The sequence below is a fragment of the Nilaparvata lugens genome, chromosome X, assembly GCF_014356525.2.
Source record: "Nilaparvata lugens isolate BPH chromosome X, ASM1435652v1, whole genome shotgun sequence".
In the NCBI taxonomy this organism is placed as follows: domain Eukaryota; kingdom Metazoa; phylum Arthropoda; class Insecta; order Hemiptera; family Delphacidae; genus Nilaparvata; species Nilaparvata lugens.
In genome coordinates, this window is record NC_052518.1 from 37,706,067 (window position 1) to 37,723,111 (window position 17,045).

The 17,045-nt window shown below is 35.1% G+C and overlaps 1 protein-coding gene across 1 annotated transcript in view; it reads right to left on the reverse strand.

Annotated features, from left to right (window-relative positions):
* The window catches only part of LOC120354999 (dynein heavy chain 7, axonemal-like), a 714,404-nt gene that overhangs the window by 583,876 nt on the left and 113,483 nt on the right, over positions 1 to 17,045 (reverse strand). Inside the window, exons 9-10 of the mRNA XM_039443223.1 lie at positions 1,839 to 2,062; positions 970 to 1,353 (exon numbers count right to left, since the gene is read on the reverse strand). Of these exons, the coding sequence (XP_039299157.1) occupies positions 970 to 1,353; positions 1,839 to 2,062 (608 nt within the window). The remainder of the gene's footprint in view (positions 1 to 969; positions 1,354 to 1,838; positions 2,063 to 17,045) is intronic.

Genomic DNA, 17,045 nt, shown 5'->3' on the forward strand with positions numbered 1-17,045 from the left:
CAGATATTCTCCCCCCTTATTGCAATTAAGAGTAAGATTTGTATAATTATATCCCATGTCTGGTATTTTTTATTCTATTTTCAATACTTTTACTATTAATCTAATAACATTTATGAATCATAATTCTGCAGAAATAAAAACTGAAATTTTTAAAGGGTGAAAATCATCCTAACTTTTATCCTGGGATTTTTATAATATTTTTACTGATATCCAGTACCATATGACTATAATATTTGCCAGAAAAAATAATGAAAACTGAATTTTTAAGGGTTGAATACAACCCTTATTTTCATCCCTAAAATTAAAAACATATTATCACTGGTAACTACATTCATGCATAAATCATATGCTACAATACAAAAATTGACAACATTGGATAATTTTTTCTCAAATTAATAAGTAAGTGAATGGGCTAGAGCTGCCCCGTTTGAGATACTAGTATGGTTGCCGAGCTCGGCGGTCAAACGTGACCGCCCGACTAAGTTAAAAACTTTAATTTTACTCTTTATATTATGTTATATGCATGTAATATTTAAAAAAATAACATGAAGACTGTATCATTCAAATTTAATGAATTCATCTGTTACCAAATTGAATATGGAATGATCTGTTGAAGAAATTTCACTTGAGTCGCTCATATCTCAAAAGTAATAACTGAAAACAGTTTTTCAATCCTCAGAATTTTTCTCTTATAACTTGATAGCTTGTTAGTATCCAAATTGGAAAACTTCGGAAAATCTCAGCAGTAAAGAGTTTCTGAAATCTGAAGCACAGACTTAAAATTTAAAATTAAAACAAATCCTTACACGGTCCATTGTATATTCAAAGAAGGAACATTCATACCATGTTTCATTAAAACCTATTGACGCATGTGGCCAAAAATGCCTCACAAGCATACATACATCCATACAAAACCACAGACAGAGCAAAATCCATCGAGTTTAAAACTAGTATAATGAAGTAACTCACTTGCAACTATCAACAGTTGGAATCAGGGTTTGTAGAACATTATCCATTTCGTCAATTTTGATATGCCTGAGAAGGTCAGGCCAGTACTTCCATTGGCCTTTACCCTTGAAATGGAAGAAATGGTCATGCATGATCCCCTCGGATGGAATGTACAGATCAGTCTTGATTGCTGATTCACTATCTTTGGTCAATCCTTCTTTCCACAATTCTTTGAAGAAAATATCGAACTTTTCTCTTGAATCCTGATCCAACTTACCAGCCAGCCCCCAAATTACTGACAAAATAAACGAAGCTTGAATCCAAAGCGAGACATGTTTCATGTCCTCAGAAGTGTTCTCTTTGAATGCCTCTGTCATGAAAATGTATACTAGTGACAGCATTGTTCTGGAAAAAAATATCGATTTGAAATTCTTTATTGAATTAAAATGTTGAATTAATATACTTTTCATTTTTCAAGCTCATTTGTAATTGTTTCAATATGTTAATTATTCTGAATTTGATTTTATTGAATCATGATATATAATACAAGGAAGATAACATTGTAGTTTATTATTAAATATTGTGCTTGTAATGATCAATCATAACCTTAAATAATTGAGTAATTCGTAACTAAACTCAAAATATTCAATGAGTTAATAATCAAGTGAAAACCTACAATGGATGATAATTTATTACATTGGTTCCAGATTTTAATTTATTTCAATATGAGGTGATAAATTTATAGAAATTATTGATAAATTACATGGAAAATTGCAATTTTTACAACCTTCGTGAAGTTTTTGTAGACTTTCTTAACTCATCTCTACATGGAGAGATGAATATAATCAGCTAAGAGAAATTGATAGTTTAAAAATATGAATCATGCATACTTCACACTGTTGGAGAGTCCAGCATCTATGACCGTTCGACAGTTATTTTTCATAAATTCATGACATGAATCAATGATCGAATAGAAGTAGTCACCAATTTCCACTGTTATTACAGAAAACTCTTCAGGCAGAGACTGGAGCCATGACTTCACCAAATATTTCCAATTGATACAATTTTCTTGGACGTAAATGATTCCCAACCTTGATACTGTTGCTGGAGAAGCCTGAAATCGTTCTTTCAATGATTATTCGGAGCTCAAGTTTTGTGTATTCTTCTGAAACTTGCTGATCTTGAATATAATAAAGGAGAGAATCGTCTTAAACATATACAAGATAGGAAATGGAAGGAAAATCGGACAAAATTATAGCGAAACTGGAAAAACTGAATAGTCTGGAAACAGAAATTCCATATATAAATAATGTTATAGATGAGGCCTTTGGAGGGGCGGCAGAGGCGAGGGGTTTCTGGAATCTTCCAGTGTGTTTCGGTTTTTTGTGCAGAGTTGTCGACCAAAGGCAAACGCTTCCTTGAACCTTCTGGTAAGCAACACAGCGAAGGCAGGGGGCTTCTAGATCATTCCTGGGTGTTCACGTCTCAGCGCACAGAGCTGTCGACCAATGGCAAATGTCTCCCAGAACTTTCAATGTGATTCATTAGATAGTTCTCCTGTTTATAGTTTTGTTTAGTCTTAATCCCGTGTGTTATTGTGTTATGAGTGATAAAGCTAATCAGTATGAATCGCCTCAAGTGTTTTATTAGTGTAGAAACCCGCAACAATACAATATAGTGATAGGAGACATGAACGCAAAAATGTTAAGAAACACAGGTAGAGGTGTGTTTAGAAGGTATGGATTTGATTGATTGAGTACTTTATTCATGTAGATTACAATATATACTATGTTGATTGTAAATTCCACGAGGAATTCTATTAATCGACTTCAGTGGATAAGAGTAATTTGAGACGGGTCACGTATGAACGAGAAGAGAATCTACCTACAAATGAAGAATGTTCACCGATTCTAGAAAATGAAGTGAGGCGCGCCATTGAGCATACTAAGGAAGAAAAAGCAATGGCCCCGATAGAATATCAAATTCTAGAAGAATTCAAGGCAAGAGAAGAAGCTGTAATAGGAATATTCACAAGTCTATTCAAGATCCTCGAAGGATGGCTGGAAGTGAATTTCATATTTCTTTTCATGAAGGTGATATGAAGGAATTGAAAAATCACCGACCTATAAGTCTTCTATGGAGTATATAAGAAATATTCATGGCAGTAATAGCATACAGGATACATGGAAGTCTGGCGGCAAAAGAACAAAATGGATTCAAGAGGAACTTCTCCACTTTGGATAACTTCATATTCATGAAATAACCAAGCAGGAACTCAATAGATGACACATTCCAACTTATCATATTGCTCGATAAGATAACTACAAATGCAATTTTGGAGAGACTAACAAGCCTTGGGATACACAATAAGTGCTTGAAAGTGTTCAGGTGAACACTTAGTGTAAAGTGAAAGCTTTCTTATGGAATTGTTCATATGAACAGCAACATGGAAATCTGAGAGGAAAGAGCTAAAGGATACCTGTAAATAGAGGGTTGAGAAAGAGGGACATATCATCTGCAAAGATGTTCAATGCCGTCTTGGAAAGATCACTTACACAGTTGCAATTGTAAGACAGGTGTCTAAATATCAATGGTGTGAGACTGAACACTTTGGAATTTGTTAATGGAATAGTTATCATAGGGAGTACTGTAGAAGAGGTCAGTTGTATGATAGAAAAGATGATTCAAGACAATATATATGACTATATTTTCATTCGATTTTTTACTTATTTCATTTCATATTTTTTCTATTGTAAATAAGAGTATGAAGAAGGGCCCCACACAGGATTACCTTGAGGGTTTCATTTAGACTTCGATATACAATGTATTGTGCATGTGAAGGTGTTTTTGCTATACCAGTTCAAAGTGTTTTTTTTCTGAAATATTTTGTACAATGTATGTTGATTGGTCGAATAAATATTATATTAGAAGAAGGAAATTGGTATGTGAGTCGATTTTGATAAATCAAAGATTATGGTATTCAATAGTAATAAAATATGGGATCGAGAGAGCATAGGAAATCGGTGAAGGAAGAATACAGGACGTAGACCACTTCATTCACCTGCAACGGAAAATAGGAAGAAACAGACAATGGGGCGAAATAACTACAAGGAGAGTTGCGATAGGTTGGTTTATCCTCAAAAAGTACAACTATCTACCAAAGAGGAGGTTGATACAGATATTCTACCAGTAATGCTGACTGGCTGTGAAACATGGACTCTCAACGAAATGAGTCATTAGAAAACTCAGAGCCACTGTAAGGCCAGTTTCACACGGCAGAATCCTCTCTCCTGAAGATCAAATTTCATATTTTGCAGCTCTTCTGTGCTTTCACATGGGGATCTTACGAATAAGTCAACAGATCTAATAACTACTCTGACGTTTGCTCAAAGTATGACTCATCACTTTTTCTCAAAGTCCAACTTCCTTAACAATATAGATAGAAGATTTCTGATTTCGGATTTGGATTCAGCGACCCCAAATTCTTTAAAGCGTGAGTCCCATTTTCAAAAATACCCGAAAACAAGGGAGTTATAGCTCTTTTAATATAGCTTTCCATTATCATATGATTATATAGTAAACATACCAAGATAATAATACTTCTGCTTCACAAAGGGACAGGCAAAGGTTTCAAGAAGTTTTTGAACACCTGAGAAGTTTAAACATAAACACTTTTAATTTTTAAAAGTTCTAGTTTTCCAAAAAAATATTGAACTATGAAAAGATGAAATCATAAATCATCTCCACTCATCACCCAATGAAATAGAAGGAAAAGAAATTTTGTACAGTAAACTTCACTGAATTTCAATTGTCATTCAACAATCCAATTTATCAGGTTCAAATCGTTGAATATCACTTTAAATTCCCAGCAAATATTGACTATTTCTTTTTAACAACCAGAAAAATCTATTATGAACATACAGTATAAACATTGTGCTGATCTGAATCGATCCATGGTAGTAATAGGAATTGAAAGGATAGAAAATGTCATGCTATTCCATGTGAAACTGATGTCTGTGTATTAGAACTGCTGAGTGGATAATGCATACTGAAAAAGTCATGAATAGTTCAGACCAGCCATGCTTTGTTGAAGCCAGTTACTCAGAAAGCGTTTTTTTGTTGTTTGATGTTTTTTTGTCCTTATGAATTCTGTTGAATCAAACATAATGTTATTTAAGAAGTTGTGTGGACCTGTTAGAATTCATAGGAATGGTAAAAAATCAATTTTACGAAAATCGATGTACATGTAACATGTATGTACATGTATGGATTTAGAAGATCAATACAATAATGTGTTCTATCACAATTTTATCACAGAAATGTTTGAGTGAAAACGTTGGGCGCAAACCTTCTGCCATGAGGAGACAAATAAATTTATGAAAAGCTATATAGCTTGAATAGTGATCTGATATTTGTTACACGTTTTTAGTCTAAGACATAAAATGTCTTAGACTAATTTTCAATGTTTCTTCAATCGGCAGGAAAACTTTGGTTTTTCAATGTTATCTTACCCCCTTATTTTGGGGTATTTTCAGAAATCAAGATGAATATCCTACCAAGTTTCCTACATGAATACAGTGTAAGTTGTATTATAATAGCTACAGTACATACATACTGTATAGTACAGTACCTGTTTGTTTTTACCGTATAATTATATGATAATAGAAAGCTTTATTAAAAACAGCCATAACTTCCTTGTTTCCGGATATTTTCGAAAACGGGACTTACGCTTTAAAGAATTTAGGGTCGCTGAATCCAAATCCGAAATCAGAATCTTTCTATCTTCATTTTCAAGAAAGATAGTTTTTGAGAAAAAGTGGTGATCGGAGAGACATAGAATCACCATGTGAAAGCAGTGATTTGTCCGCTAGTATCTCGATCCAAGCTGGTTTCTGCTTGCCTTGAGGGGAAAAGACGTGACAAAAGGAGGTTCCTGGCTAGGAATCACCATGTGAAAGACACGATTTGACTCAATGTACTTCGACCAAAAAAACGTGAACACTGTTCAGTGTTCAAGTTGCACGTCTCCTATCTTGTGAAAGTAGCCTAAGAGCGATGGAAAGAACTATGTTAAGCCTAAAGCAAACAGACAGGACAACAAAATCATGAATAAGGATTCAAACAAGAATGGAAGATGTGGAAAAGATTATAATGGAGTGAAATGGAATTGAGCTGGTCACATTGCAAGGACAACCAATGGAAGATGGGCAAAAAGGTTCTTAGACTGGAAAACACTCTCCTTCAGAAGAAGCAGAGAATGGCCTTCATATAGATGGGACCAAGAATTCAGAAGACTGTGCTGCAAAGAACGTGGCAATGAGTTGTGAGAGAATAGGAGTGGGAGCTATTGAAGAATGTCAACAAGGAAGTATGTTTTTACAAAGATTAGAAAAACCTACTCAAACAAAAAAGTAAACACCAACCCTATTCCATCCTTAATCAAGGATACAATACCCTAGCTAACGCTAATTATTGCATGCATAACATTGTTTGTATAATAAGTTATTATAATTACTTATGGAACTTGTATTTGACTTTGAAAATGTGAATTTGCAAAAGAATGCAATAGAAGGGTTATTACTTCATTTATTCATTCAATGAATAATATTCTCCTTTTCTATGATTCCTGGACAAAAAGAGATTGCATCAAAAAATTTTCCATTGCAAAGCACGGGTTACATGCTAGTAATATATAAAGAGAAGACAGTTCTGTAAGTTTTTGATTCATCACAAAATGAATTCAAAATTTATGGATTCCACAATATCCTTGTAAACAGGTACTTGTAAACCATGTAATTCAAGGTAGAAATATTGGGGAATCGAGCTTCGCTCTGGAGTAAAAAAGCATACAAATTTTATAACAAAAGAGTAAATTATGATATATTTATAGTTTTCAGAAAGATATACCATGTTTGCCACAATATTTGTTCATTCATCATTTACTATTCTACACTAATAGCATCTAGTTACTATTTTGGACCTTCTAGAGTAAAAATCTAGCCCAACATTCACAACTACTGTATATGATGAAGTTTTCACTTGAGAATTACTTCTGAAATTCTACTATTCATGAGAGGAATGTTATTCATACACTATGAACACTGAAACAGTTCATGGTTATTGCTACTGCTGATACTATGTCTCATCACTTTATGAACAGAATACTACACATGCAAAGGCAAACCAACAGCTGTGTGCATTGGCTAAAAAAAGTTTTAGTGTTGAAGAATTAAAAGGAAATTTAACTTATTGATGAATTCGGAAACATCACGGAAATATGTTTCTATTTTGAATATGATTATTATTTTTTAATAATTATAATTTCAAATCCTCATAGTTTCTTCATCATTCCGGTTGTGTTTATATTTTATAGTTTAGCTATACATCAGCTTGTGAATTTCGGGGATGAGTTATTTTGATTTTCCACAGACGCACTCACGTTCATATCCAAATCTCTCTCTCTCTCTCTCTCTCTCTATATATATATATATATATATATATATATATATTATATATATATATATATTATATATATATATATATATATATATATATATATATATTTCGCCATTACAAGTGGCAGCCCCTACTTATGGCAGCCATATACAGCTGCCACTTGTTTTTCCATTCATTACTCATCTTTCGAATTTCAAAAACGCCTAAGAAAATGTTCAAAGAAGTCGATAAAATTGATTATAAAGGTATTCAAATTAAATGGACATCGGAAAAAATGATAAAAAATTATTTTTGGTTGTCATAAGTTGTGAAGATGTATGAAATGTTTTAATTTCATTTCAGCATTCTACCGCCAGGTATATTTTTCCAGAAATATACAAAAACGGTTCTACCATACAAATGGCAACCAGAGATTTGGCAACAGTGTGTGAGCAAGTGACCTTGAGTTGTGACTCTTGCTGGAGCATCTCGACCTCTCGATTACTGAAACCTTTCATTTGCAATTCTCTAAACATAATTCTCCACTCACTACTCCTTACAGGCTTCCTCACTTGCTCTTTCTCTCTCTCACTTTCTCTTTCTCACTCACAGTAGTTACTAGTTGCAGGAACAGTGTACCCAAACAGGGGCGTGGCCTTGCCCCCCAGGCCCAGGGACCAGCGCCAAGGCCAACAACCCCCCTCCCACTGAGGGGACTGGCTCTAAGCGGTGACCCCCCCCCATCATCCACCAGAGGGGGATCCCCATCATCCACTGAACCAGTTCCCTCAAGAACTAAACCAGTTCCCCCTCATCATAGTCCCAAGCACATGACCACTATCAACCACTTCCCACCTGAGGTAGTCTGCTATTTCAAAGGTATTGGTGCTTTATCCGGTGAGTGCCTTCATCTAGCGGCGGAGATTCCAAACTGTTGCAGAATCAGTTAATTGAAAAAAAAAATAAATGAAAAAAAAAAAGTGAATGATAAAACAGTAAATCAAAACAAATGTTTATTTATTGACATGAAAAGGTTACGACAAAAATATCTATCTTCCAGCATTGTCTTCATAATCCAATCATGGGTTGAGTTGACAATATTGTGGAGCTCCATCAATCCAGTGGGGACTGCAATTGGTCTGGGAGATGACTCATTTGCCATGCTGGCTCCTCGTCTCGCTGCGGCCGCCGTCGCCCCACCACTGCCAGTTACCCCGCTGCCAGTCGTCCAGCCACCACCGGTCGCCCCACCACTGCCAGTCACCTCGCCGCCAGTCGTCCGGCCGCCGCCGGTCACCCCACCGCCACCAGTCATCCGGCCACCACTGCCGGTCGCCTCACCACCACCAGTCGCCCCACTGTCGGCGACCATCATGCTGCCAACAGTCGTCCTGCTGAGGCTGGCAATCATCCCGCCGGCTGAGGTCAGGATGGCTCCAATTTGGCAGTGACTCTTCATATAGGTAAGAAATCACCTTACTATACTTTCAACGAAGGCTGTTTCAACGACCCCACTCCACTCCCCCCAGTCACATGACCATTTGCCACCAGTCTTTATCAGCATCCACTTTCTGTTCCAACAAGTATGTATGACATCATCTCTCAACTATGCCTATACATCTCAATAATGTTCTCACTGTAGGGCTGAGAGTGAGAGAGTGACAGATAGGTAGTGAGAGGAGCCCGATCATCGTCAACATCTTGTGAGTGTATGCTCTGTGTGCAGGGAAGTGGATAACTCCTGCCTTCTCCTGCCATGCATGCACCTAGCATGCAAAATATGCATGCTAGGAGCAAGAAAATGCAGATTCCGCTGCAGATGGATCGATGGCTGGCTCAATATCGAGCAAACTCCTTATTAGTTCCCATTCCTACTGTACCTAGCCTAACCAAACCAAACCTAATCCAACCTAACCTTTTCTAACCGAGCCTAACCAAACCCAACCTAACCTATCCTAACCATTCCTCAACCTATCATACCATTTCAGAACCTAACCAATCATTGCTTTGTTGAAGATGGCTGAGAGCAATATCTAATGGAGTCATCACAGTCCAATGGGGTCATCACAGTGATGATGGGTCCTGCTTCAGCCATTATGAGCCGCCTCACACAAATAATCCAGGGGTTGGCTCATTTGTCAGCCAGCTCCTCATCTCGCCGCCACCAGTCATCCAACCGCCGCCAGTCACCCCACCACCACCAGTCATCCAGCCGCCACGAATCATCCAACCACCGCCAATCATCCAACCACCGCCACCAGTCATCCAACTGCTGCCACCAGACACTCCACCGCCAGTGGCCGCCCCACCGATGGCTGCCATCCCGCCACCAACAGTCGACCCGCTGCGGCTGGCAATTGTTCTACCAGCTGAGGCTGGGATGGCTTCAATTTGGCAGTGGCCCTTCATATAGGTGAAAAATCACCTTACTTTACTTTTGGCGATGCAATTTCAGCGACCACTACTCCACCTCCCTCTGTCACATGACCAATGGCTACGCCTACCAGCATTGGGGGCATCAATGGGGGACCTATCACCCTAGCTCAAGTTGGTCATGGAGACCTATCACTCCAGATCAATATGTCCATGGTAGACCTACTAGATCAAGATGTCCATGGGAGACCCGCCACTCTAGATCAACATGGCCATGCTGCTCTAGAGATCAAAAAGATAATATATTTTTTTTTTTGATTTGGATGACATTGAGGTTAGGTTTGGTCGTCTTGGGTGACCTTGAGGTTAGGTTTGGTTATCTTGGGTGACCTTGAGGTTGGGTTTGGTCGTCTTGGGTGACCTTGGTTAGGTTTGGTCATCTTGGGTGACCTTGAGGTTAGGTTGGGTCGTTTTGGGTGACCTTGAGGTTAGGTTGGGTCGTCTTGGGTGACCTTGAGGTTAGGTTAGGATCGTTTTGGGTGACCTTGAGGTTAAAGGCGGTTCTGGGACATTTGCTCCAGGATTGGTAATATATATCTACTAATACAGGATTCATTCATTTTAATTATTTCGAAGATGTTTTTAGCTGTAGCTCTCTTCCCAATTTTGTTTAAATGCAATCCATGCCTTGTGTGACAATATCTCTCCAACAGATGCAAGTCAAGGATGTTGACATGACTATTGTGCACTGCAAACTTCCTGATTATAAAATTGTATTCCTGGATAATTTCATTCTCCAAGCCATCCTCTCTCAAATAATACTGTTGTGGAATCGCTGCAAGTATCAAATTGGTATGATTCAATGCCAAACGCTATTTTTTTTTCCAGGTTAGTTGCAAATTTCATGAACACTTTTTTGTCTCAACAATAAGTGCTCGGATTTATATTGTTTGTACCTCCTATCACAATAATATAATCATCTACAGTATGAGTGTCAATGTCATTTTTATTCAGAACTGAGGACATGACTACTTCAAAAGGCGCACCTGACTGTACATGGTTGAGAATATTATACTTTCTCTTAAGTCTATCATAAAAATTTTCCAAATATGAAAACAGGTCACGTCCTTGGCTGTCACATGTCACTGTTAGCTTTGGCTATTCACTATCAGCAATGAAATTTTCATATTTCTCAGTATTGTTAACACAAATTTTTTTTGTGAGGAGTTCATCAATCTGGTCTTTGAGATTTGCTATAATATCCTCCAATTCATAATTTTCTTGCTTTATAGAATTTTTTCTGTCATAATTTTTCATTATCTCAAGTTCTATTTCTTGAATCTCCCTGTGAAGAATATTATTATTTCCATTCAAAATCTTGATTGTTTGTCATATGTCATTTCTTCTATGTCATTCAACAAATGGTAGAAAATCTGTTAGAATATATAATATATAAAGACATATTATGTCCTTTCTGTTTTCACCGGTTCACATCAAATAAGAGAACTAATATTGATGGCAAGTTAAATTTACAAAAACACATTGAAATTTGTAGCAAATTCGGTGAACAGAAAGTCAGTCTTCCAAAGGCTGGGAAGAACATTTTTGAGTTTACAAGCTATACATTTACAAAAAACTGTAAGTATATAATATATGCAGATTTTGAATCTTTTATAATACCAATAAATAATGAAGAAGAAGAGGAAGAAGTAGAAGAAGTCAGAGATAGCTCAGGTGCGGGTGAGTCACAAAGATCGAGGTCTTATACTGAAAAACGTTCCAGACATATTGCTTGCAGCAATGCTTTTGTTGTTCCGAATGAGAATAGATAGATTTGTATGGGTCCATATTTTTATAGAGCAAACTTTGTAGGTGAAGATATTATTGGAAAATTTTTGAAGCATGTTACTAATATTGGTGATGAACTCTACAAGGATTTGATCATAGAAACGCCCATGTTTGACTTAACAGAAGAAGAACAATCTATGTTTGATAATGCACAAACATGCAGATTTTGTCAAAAACCTTTTACACCTGCCAATATTAAGGTGAAGGATCACAATCATGCTACTGGTTGTTTTGGAAAAGCTGCTCATGCAACATGTAAACTTAATGATAAGAAACCTACTTTCATTCCTTGTGTATTCCATAATTTTAGAGGGTGTATAGTCATTTTGTAATACAAGCTTTAGCTTTCAAAAACAATATATTGAGATGCATTGCTAATAATAATGGAAAATTTTCAACAATCAGTTTAGGTCATATTAGATTCATGGATAGTTTACAATTTTTAAATACTCCATTAGATACTTTAGTGAAGAATCTAGCTGATTGTGATGACTATAGAACAAAATTCAAACGACTGTGTTCAATTTTCAAGGATCAGTCACAACAGAAACTATTTTCAAGAAAAGGGGTATATCCATATTCTTATATTGATGGACCGCATAAATTCAATGAAAACTGGTTGCCATCTATGGAACATTTTTATAACAGTCTAACTGAGAAAGCTTTAGATGAAGTTGATTATAAACATGCACAAGAGGTTTGGAGGGTTTGTTCTATGAAAACTTTTGGTGATTATCATCTTTTGAGAGATGTCCTCTCCTTATCAGATGTATTTGAAGATTTAAGATACATCTTCTATAAAAATTATGGTCTTGATGTAGCTCAATTTTTATCACTAGCTCATTACTCATTTCAGGCTATGCTATATAAAATTAAAGTTAAATTAGAATTATTGACTGATCCATGTATGCACCTCCTCTTTGAATCATCAATACGAGGTCTGTGATTCCAAACAGATATGCGGGAGCCAACAACCCCTTCATGAATAATGAATATGATAGCGGAAAATCTACATCCTATTGTTGCTACCTTGATGCGAACGGCTTGTATGGTTTCTGTATGACGAATTATCTGCCATATGGTGGTTTCAGGTGGTTGACAGAGACGGAAATATCTTCCTTCAATGTATTTAACATTCCAGATGATACTAAAACAGGCTATGTCCTAGATGTGGATTTAAATTACCCCTCTCATCTTCATGATGAACACAATGATTACCCTCTTGCCCCAATAAAAGGTTTACCACCTGTAGAGCTATTTTCCAAATATCAAAGAACCAACAATCAATGCACACAGAGAGTGTCAACCAAGCTTCTAGCCACACTGGATCGTAGAAAGAATTATGTATTACATTACCTGAATTTGAAACTATATTTAACACTGGGAATGGAATTGACAAAAATTCATCGTATTATCGCTTTTAGCCAATCTGCTTGGTCGAAAGAATATATTGACCTCAACACAAAACATCGTCAGGAGAGTAAAAACATATTTGAATTAACACAGTACAAGAATCTTACAAACTCAATTTATGGGAAATTGATTGAACATGTTAGAAATAGATTGAATAAGAGATTGATAACAGATGAGAAGCAATTAGAAAGAGTATTATCATGCCCAAATGTAAAGCGGTGGAATATGTTCAATGCAAATGTGATTGGAGTGGAGTTGAAAAAGTATGATATTGTATTGAACTGACCAATTTATTGTGGGTTTACAGTTCTAGATTTGAGCAAACTAGTTATGTATGGCTTTCATTATAATAAGATTCTCCAAATGTATGATTACCAAAGGGTGAAAATACTTATCTCTGACACAGATTCTATTCTTCATCATATAGAAACAGATGATTTTTACAAGGATATGAGAAATAATTCACATTTATTTGGTAGGAGTGGATACCCTCCCACCCACAAATGTTATAGTTTAACCAATTACAGGAAACTCGGAGTCATGAAGGATGAAATGTCTTCGCTAATAATAACAAAATTCTCAGGTTTGAGACCAAAGCTTTATTCTTTCTTATATGTGAATAAATCAAATGAAATCGCTAATAAGAATATAGCTTAAGGTGTGTCACGTTATATAATTGATAATAATTTGAAATTTGAAATATATAAGGATTGTCTATTCAATAGGAAGATTCATTATGAATCATCCAACATATTACGTTCATATCTGCATAATGTTTTTGAGATTAGGATATCAAAAATAGCTATTTCCTCACTTGATGACAAACGCTTTATTCTACCCAATAATATCAATACACTAGCCTGGGGACATAATCAGATTGAACATCATATTAGACTTGAAAAAGAGATGAATGTAGCTGAAGAAGATAATTATGGAAATGATACAGAAGAAGTGTTGGTACAGTAAATCCCAATGCAGTGAACAGGATAACCTCAACCATATTGATTGTAATTAATATGTGTATAGAAGAAGCGTGGATATGATTGAAACTTTAGTATCCATCTGCTAGTTGAAGAGAGAACAGGATAAAATGGGCAATGAACGAGAGCAGTTGGCAAATAAGTTGCATAAACCAGTCCATAGAAACTTTATGAAAAGGAGTTATATTCTAAAAGGGGTTAATGACATGTTACAGGCAGACCTTATAGAAATGGGGGATTTTGTTAAAATGAATTCGAACTATAAATATATTTTAAGTGTTATAAATGCATCTACAAAGTTTGCATATGTTGTGCCACTAAAGACAAAAACAGCTTGTGAAGTGAGTGATGCTTCAAGACCAATATTCAAGAGAAATCTTGGCATCAAGCTATTTTGTACAGACAATGGGAAGGAATTTTATAATTCTCAAGTAAAGGCTCTACTACAACATTATAAGATACATCACTATAGTGTCTACTCCAATTCTCATGCAGCATTTATTGAACGTCTCAACAGAACTCCAAAGTCACGCATATATCATTATTTCACTGCAACTGTCAATTATAAATGGGAATCTTGGTTGGACAAGATTGTTGATCAATATAATAATTCATTTCATTCAACTATCCAAATGAAACCAGCTGAAGTAACATTGAAACATGAGAAACAAATCATTGCTGAATCGAATAAAAAACACTTAAGAAAGAATAATAAACCTATTTGTCCCAAATTCGGGCTGGGTGATATAGTGAGGATTTCTAAATACAAAAAATTCTTTGAAAAAGCCTATGAAATCAATTAGAGTTTAGAATTATCTGAATTAGTTGGAGTTCATGCTGCAATACCACCAACATATTCATTAAAAGACCTGTCTGGTGAAAATATTATTGGAAGGTTTTATGAACAAGAATTACAAAGAACTCAATTAAATGAATCTGAAAGAAATGTTTACTTAGTTGGAAAGGTATTGAGATGTAAGGGGCAAAAGGTTTCAGTTAAATGGTTTCGGTTTATAGAACCAAGTTGGATTGATAAAAAATATCTTATTTTGAATTAATAATGATAGATATGTATTTTTCAGATATGGAGTCACACATTCCCGCGACAATGTTCAAAGAGGGTATTCTAGTAGAGCTTCTTAGTAATATTATAACTGAGATGAGAAAATATGTTGGACATGATTTCCTTCTCAATGAGCTTATCTGAAATTTGAATGATGTAAATAGGAAATTTGATCATTTGGGTTATTGCAAGAGAAATCAATGTGAATGCTCAAAACTATCTTCAGCAATGCAAAAGTTAATAGAATATCTGAGTGATAATATGTTTGAAGATCATCATGTGGGAAAAGAATTTGCAAGAAAACTCATTAAAGTTTGTGGTATAGATGTTGGATTATTTTATGATGAAAACTAGTTTTAAGATGATATGAAAAGATGAAATTTGAAGGTGAAATGTATACATATTATTTCAGATTATGACGTGTACTGCAAATTTCAAATTGGAAGCTTACTGTTGTAGTCTAACAGTGTTATTGGACAATCTTATTGATAGCTTGAAGGATTATGCGAATTCAGTTCTTACATTAAAGGACTATCTCTTGTTTTTAGATGGAAGGGCTAAAAGAAAGTTTGGACATTTAAGATTCTGTTATATGTCAAAAATAGATTTTGATAAGTTAAAACGTGAAGGGAAATGCTGTCCTGATGTAACAGATACATGTCCCTGTTCTTTTCCAGCTATGAAAGTATCTATCATACAAAAGCATATTAATGAAAATGAAACTTTAAAATCAGCTGGTGAAGATTTTTCTTACAATTTATTAGAACAGTGTGGTCTAGAAGCAGGATTAAAAAAAAGTAATTGTCTGTAGCAATTATACTAATATTGTTATTATATTTGCTTTCAGAGACATGGATATCATAGCTAGCATAATTCCACGTTATCAATGTTGTATTTGTGACATTCTCATGAGTTTTGTTGATTTAATAGTGAATTACAGAAAAAACTATGTAGACCTTGATGAATTTCTATGGTTTGTGAGACCAGGAAAAAGTGATTTAGAAAGACAGCTACATTCGAGTGTATGTTATTCTGGTAGCAAATTACTAAGTGAAATGATATGCAGGAGATCGGCCTATGAGTTTCCTGAACGATGTTTTTGTAATTCATTATCATATTCTGTTTATAAAATTGGGGAATTCATCAAAGAAAGAGCAAAACCAGATATGGATGCAGATAAACTTTTTATGTAAACAATGATTAAATGTGCAAATCTAGCTTACATTAATTTTAAGACAAAATGAAAAAGCTTTTTCTGAAATCAACTGTTAGTACATTATAAATTGGAAAAATTTAGTAATTAAAAATTTAATATATGTATTCAATTCGTTTGCTTGTAACAGTTATTAATATGTTTCAAACATGAACATAGAAAATTGTATCATTAGCAAGGGTAGCATGTTTTGTAGAATACTTTTTTACAGTAGAAGATGAGTGTATATTGTGGAATATTATGTTATTTTCTGAATGTAGTGTATGTAATTCTTTGAGAGATAAATATAATAGCATTTCATCTTGATTTTGTATTGTTTGTGAAAAACCTGTGTTTGAACTGTTAGTCGTAAGTGAAGTGTGTTCATGAACACATAAGACATGAATGATAAGCAGAATCTGAAGAAAGATGAAGATGTACATGGAGATGAAGTTGAAATTCCTATTTTAAATTTTGATGAACTAATTGTCACTACAAAAATGGCTGACATGAACAGAAGTAAGCATGGCATGCTTTTTCCGAATCATATCCGATCAATAATTGTTGGTGGTTCTTCTTCTGGCAAGACAAACATTCTCCTAAACCTTATTTTCCATGGATAAACATTACGTTTTCAAAGCTTATATTTGTTTAGTAAATCCTTATATCAGCCCAAGTATGTATTTTTGGAGAAAGTCTTCTCCACACTGAAATTCATAAAGTTTTGTATGTCGTATGATATTTCAAGCATACCAAATCCAAATGATTTAGAAAAGGATAGTTCGGTGATTTT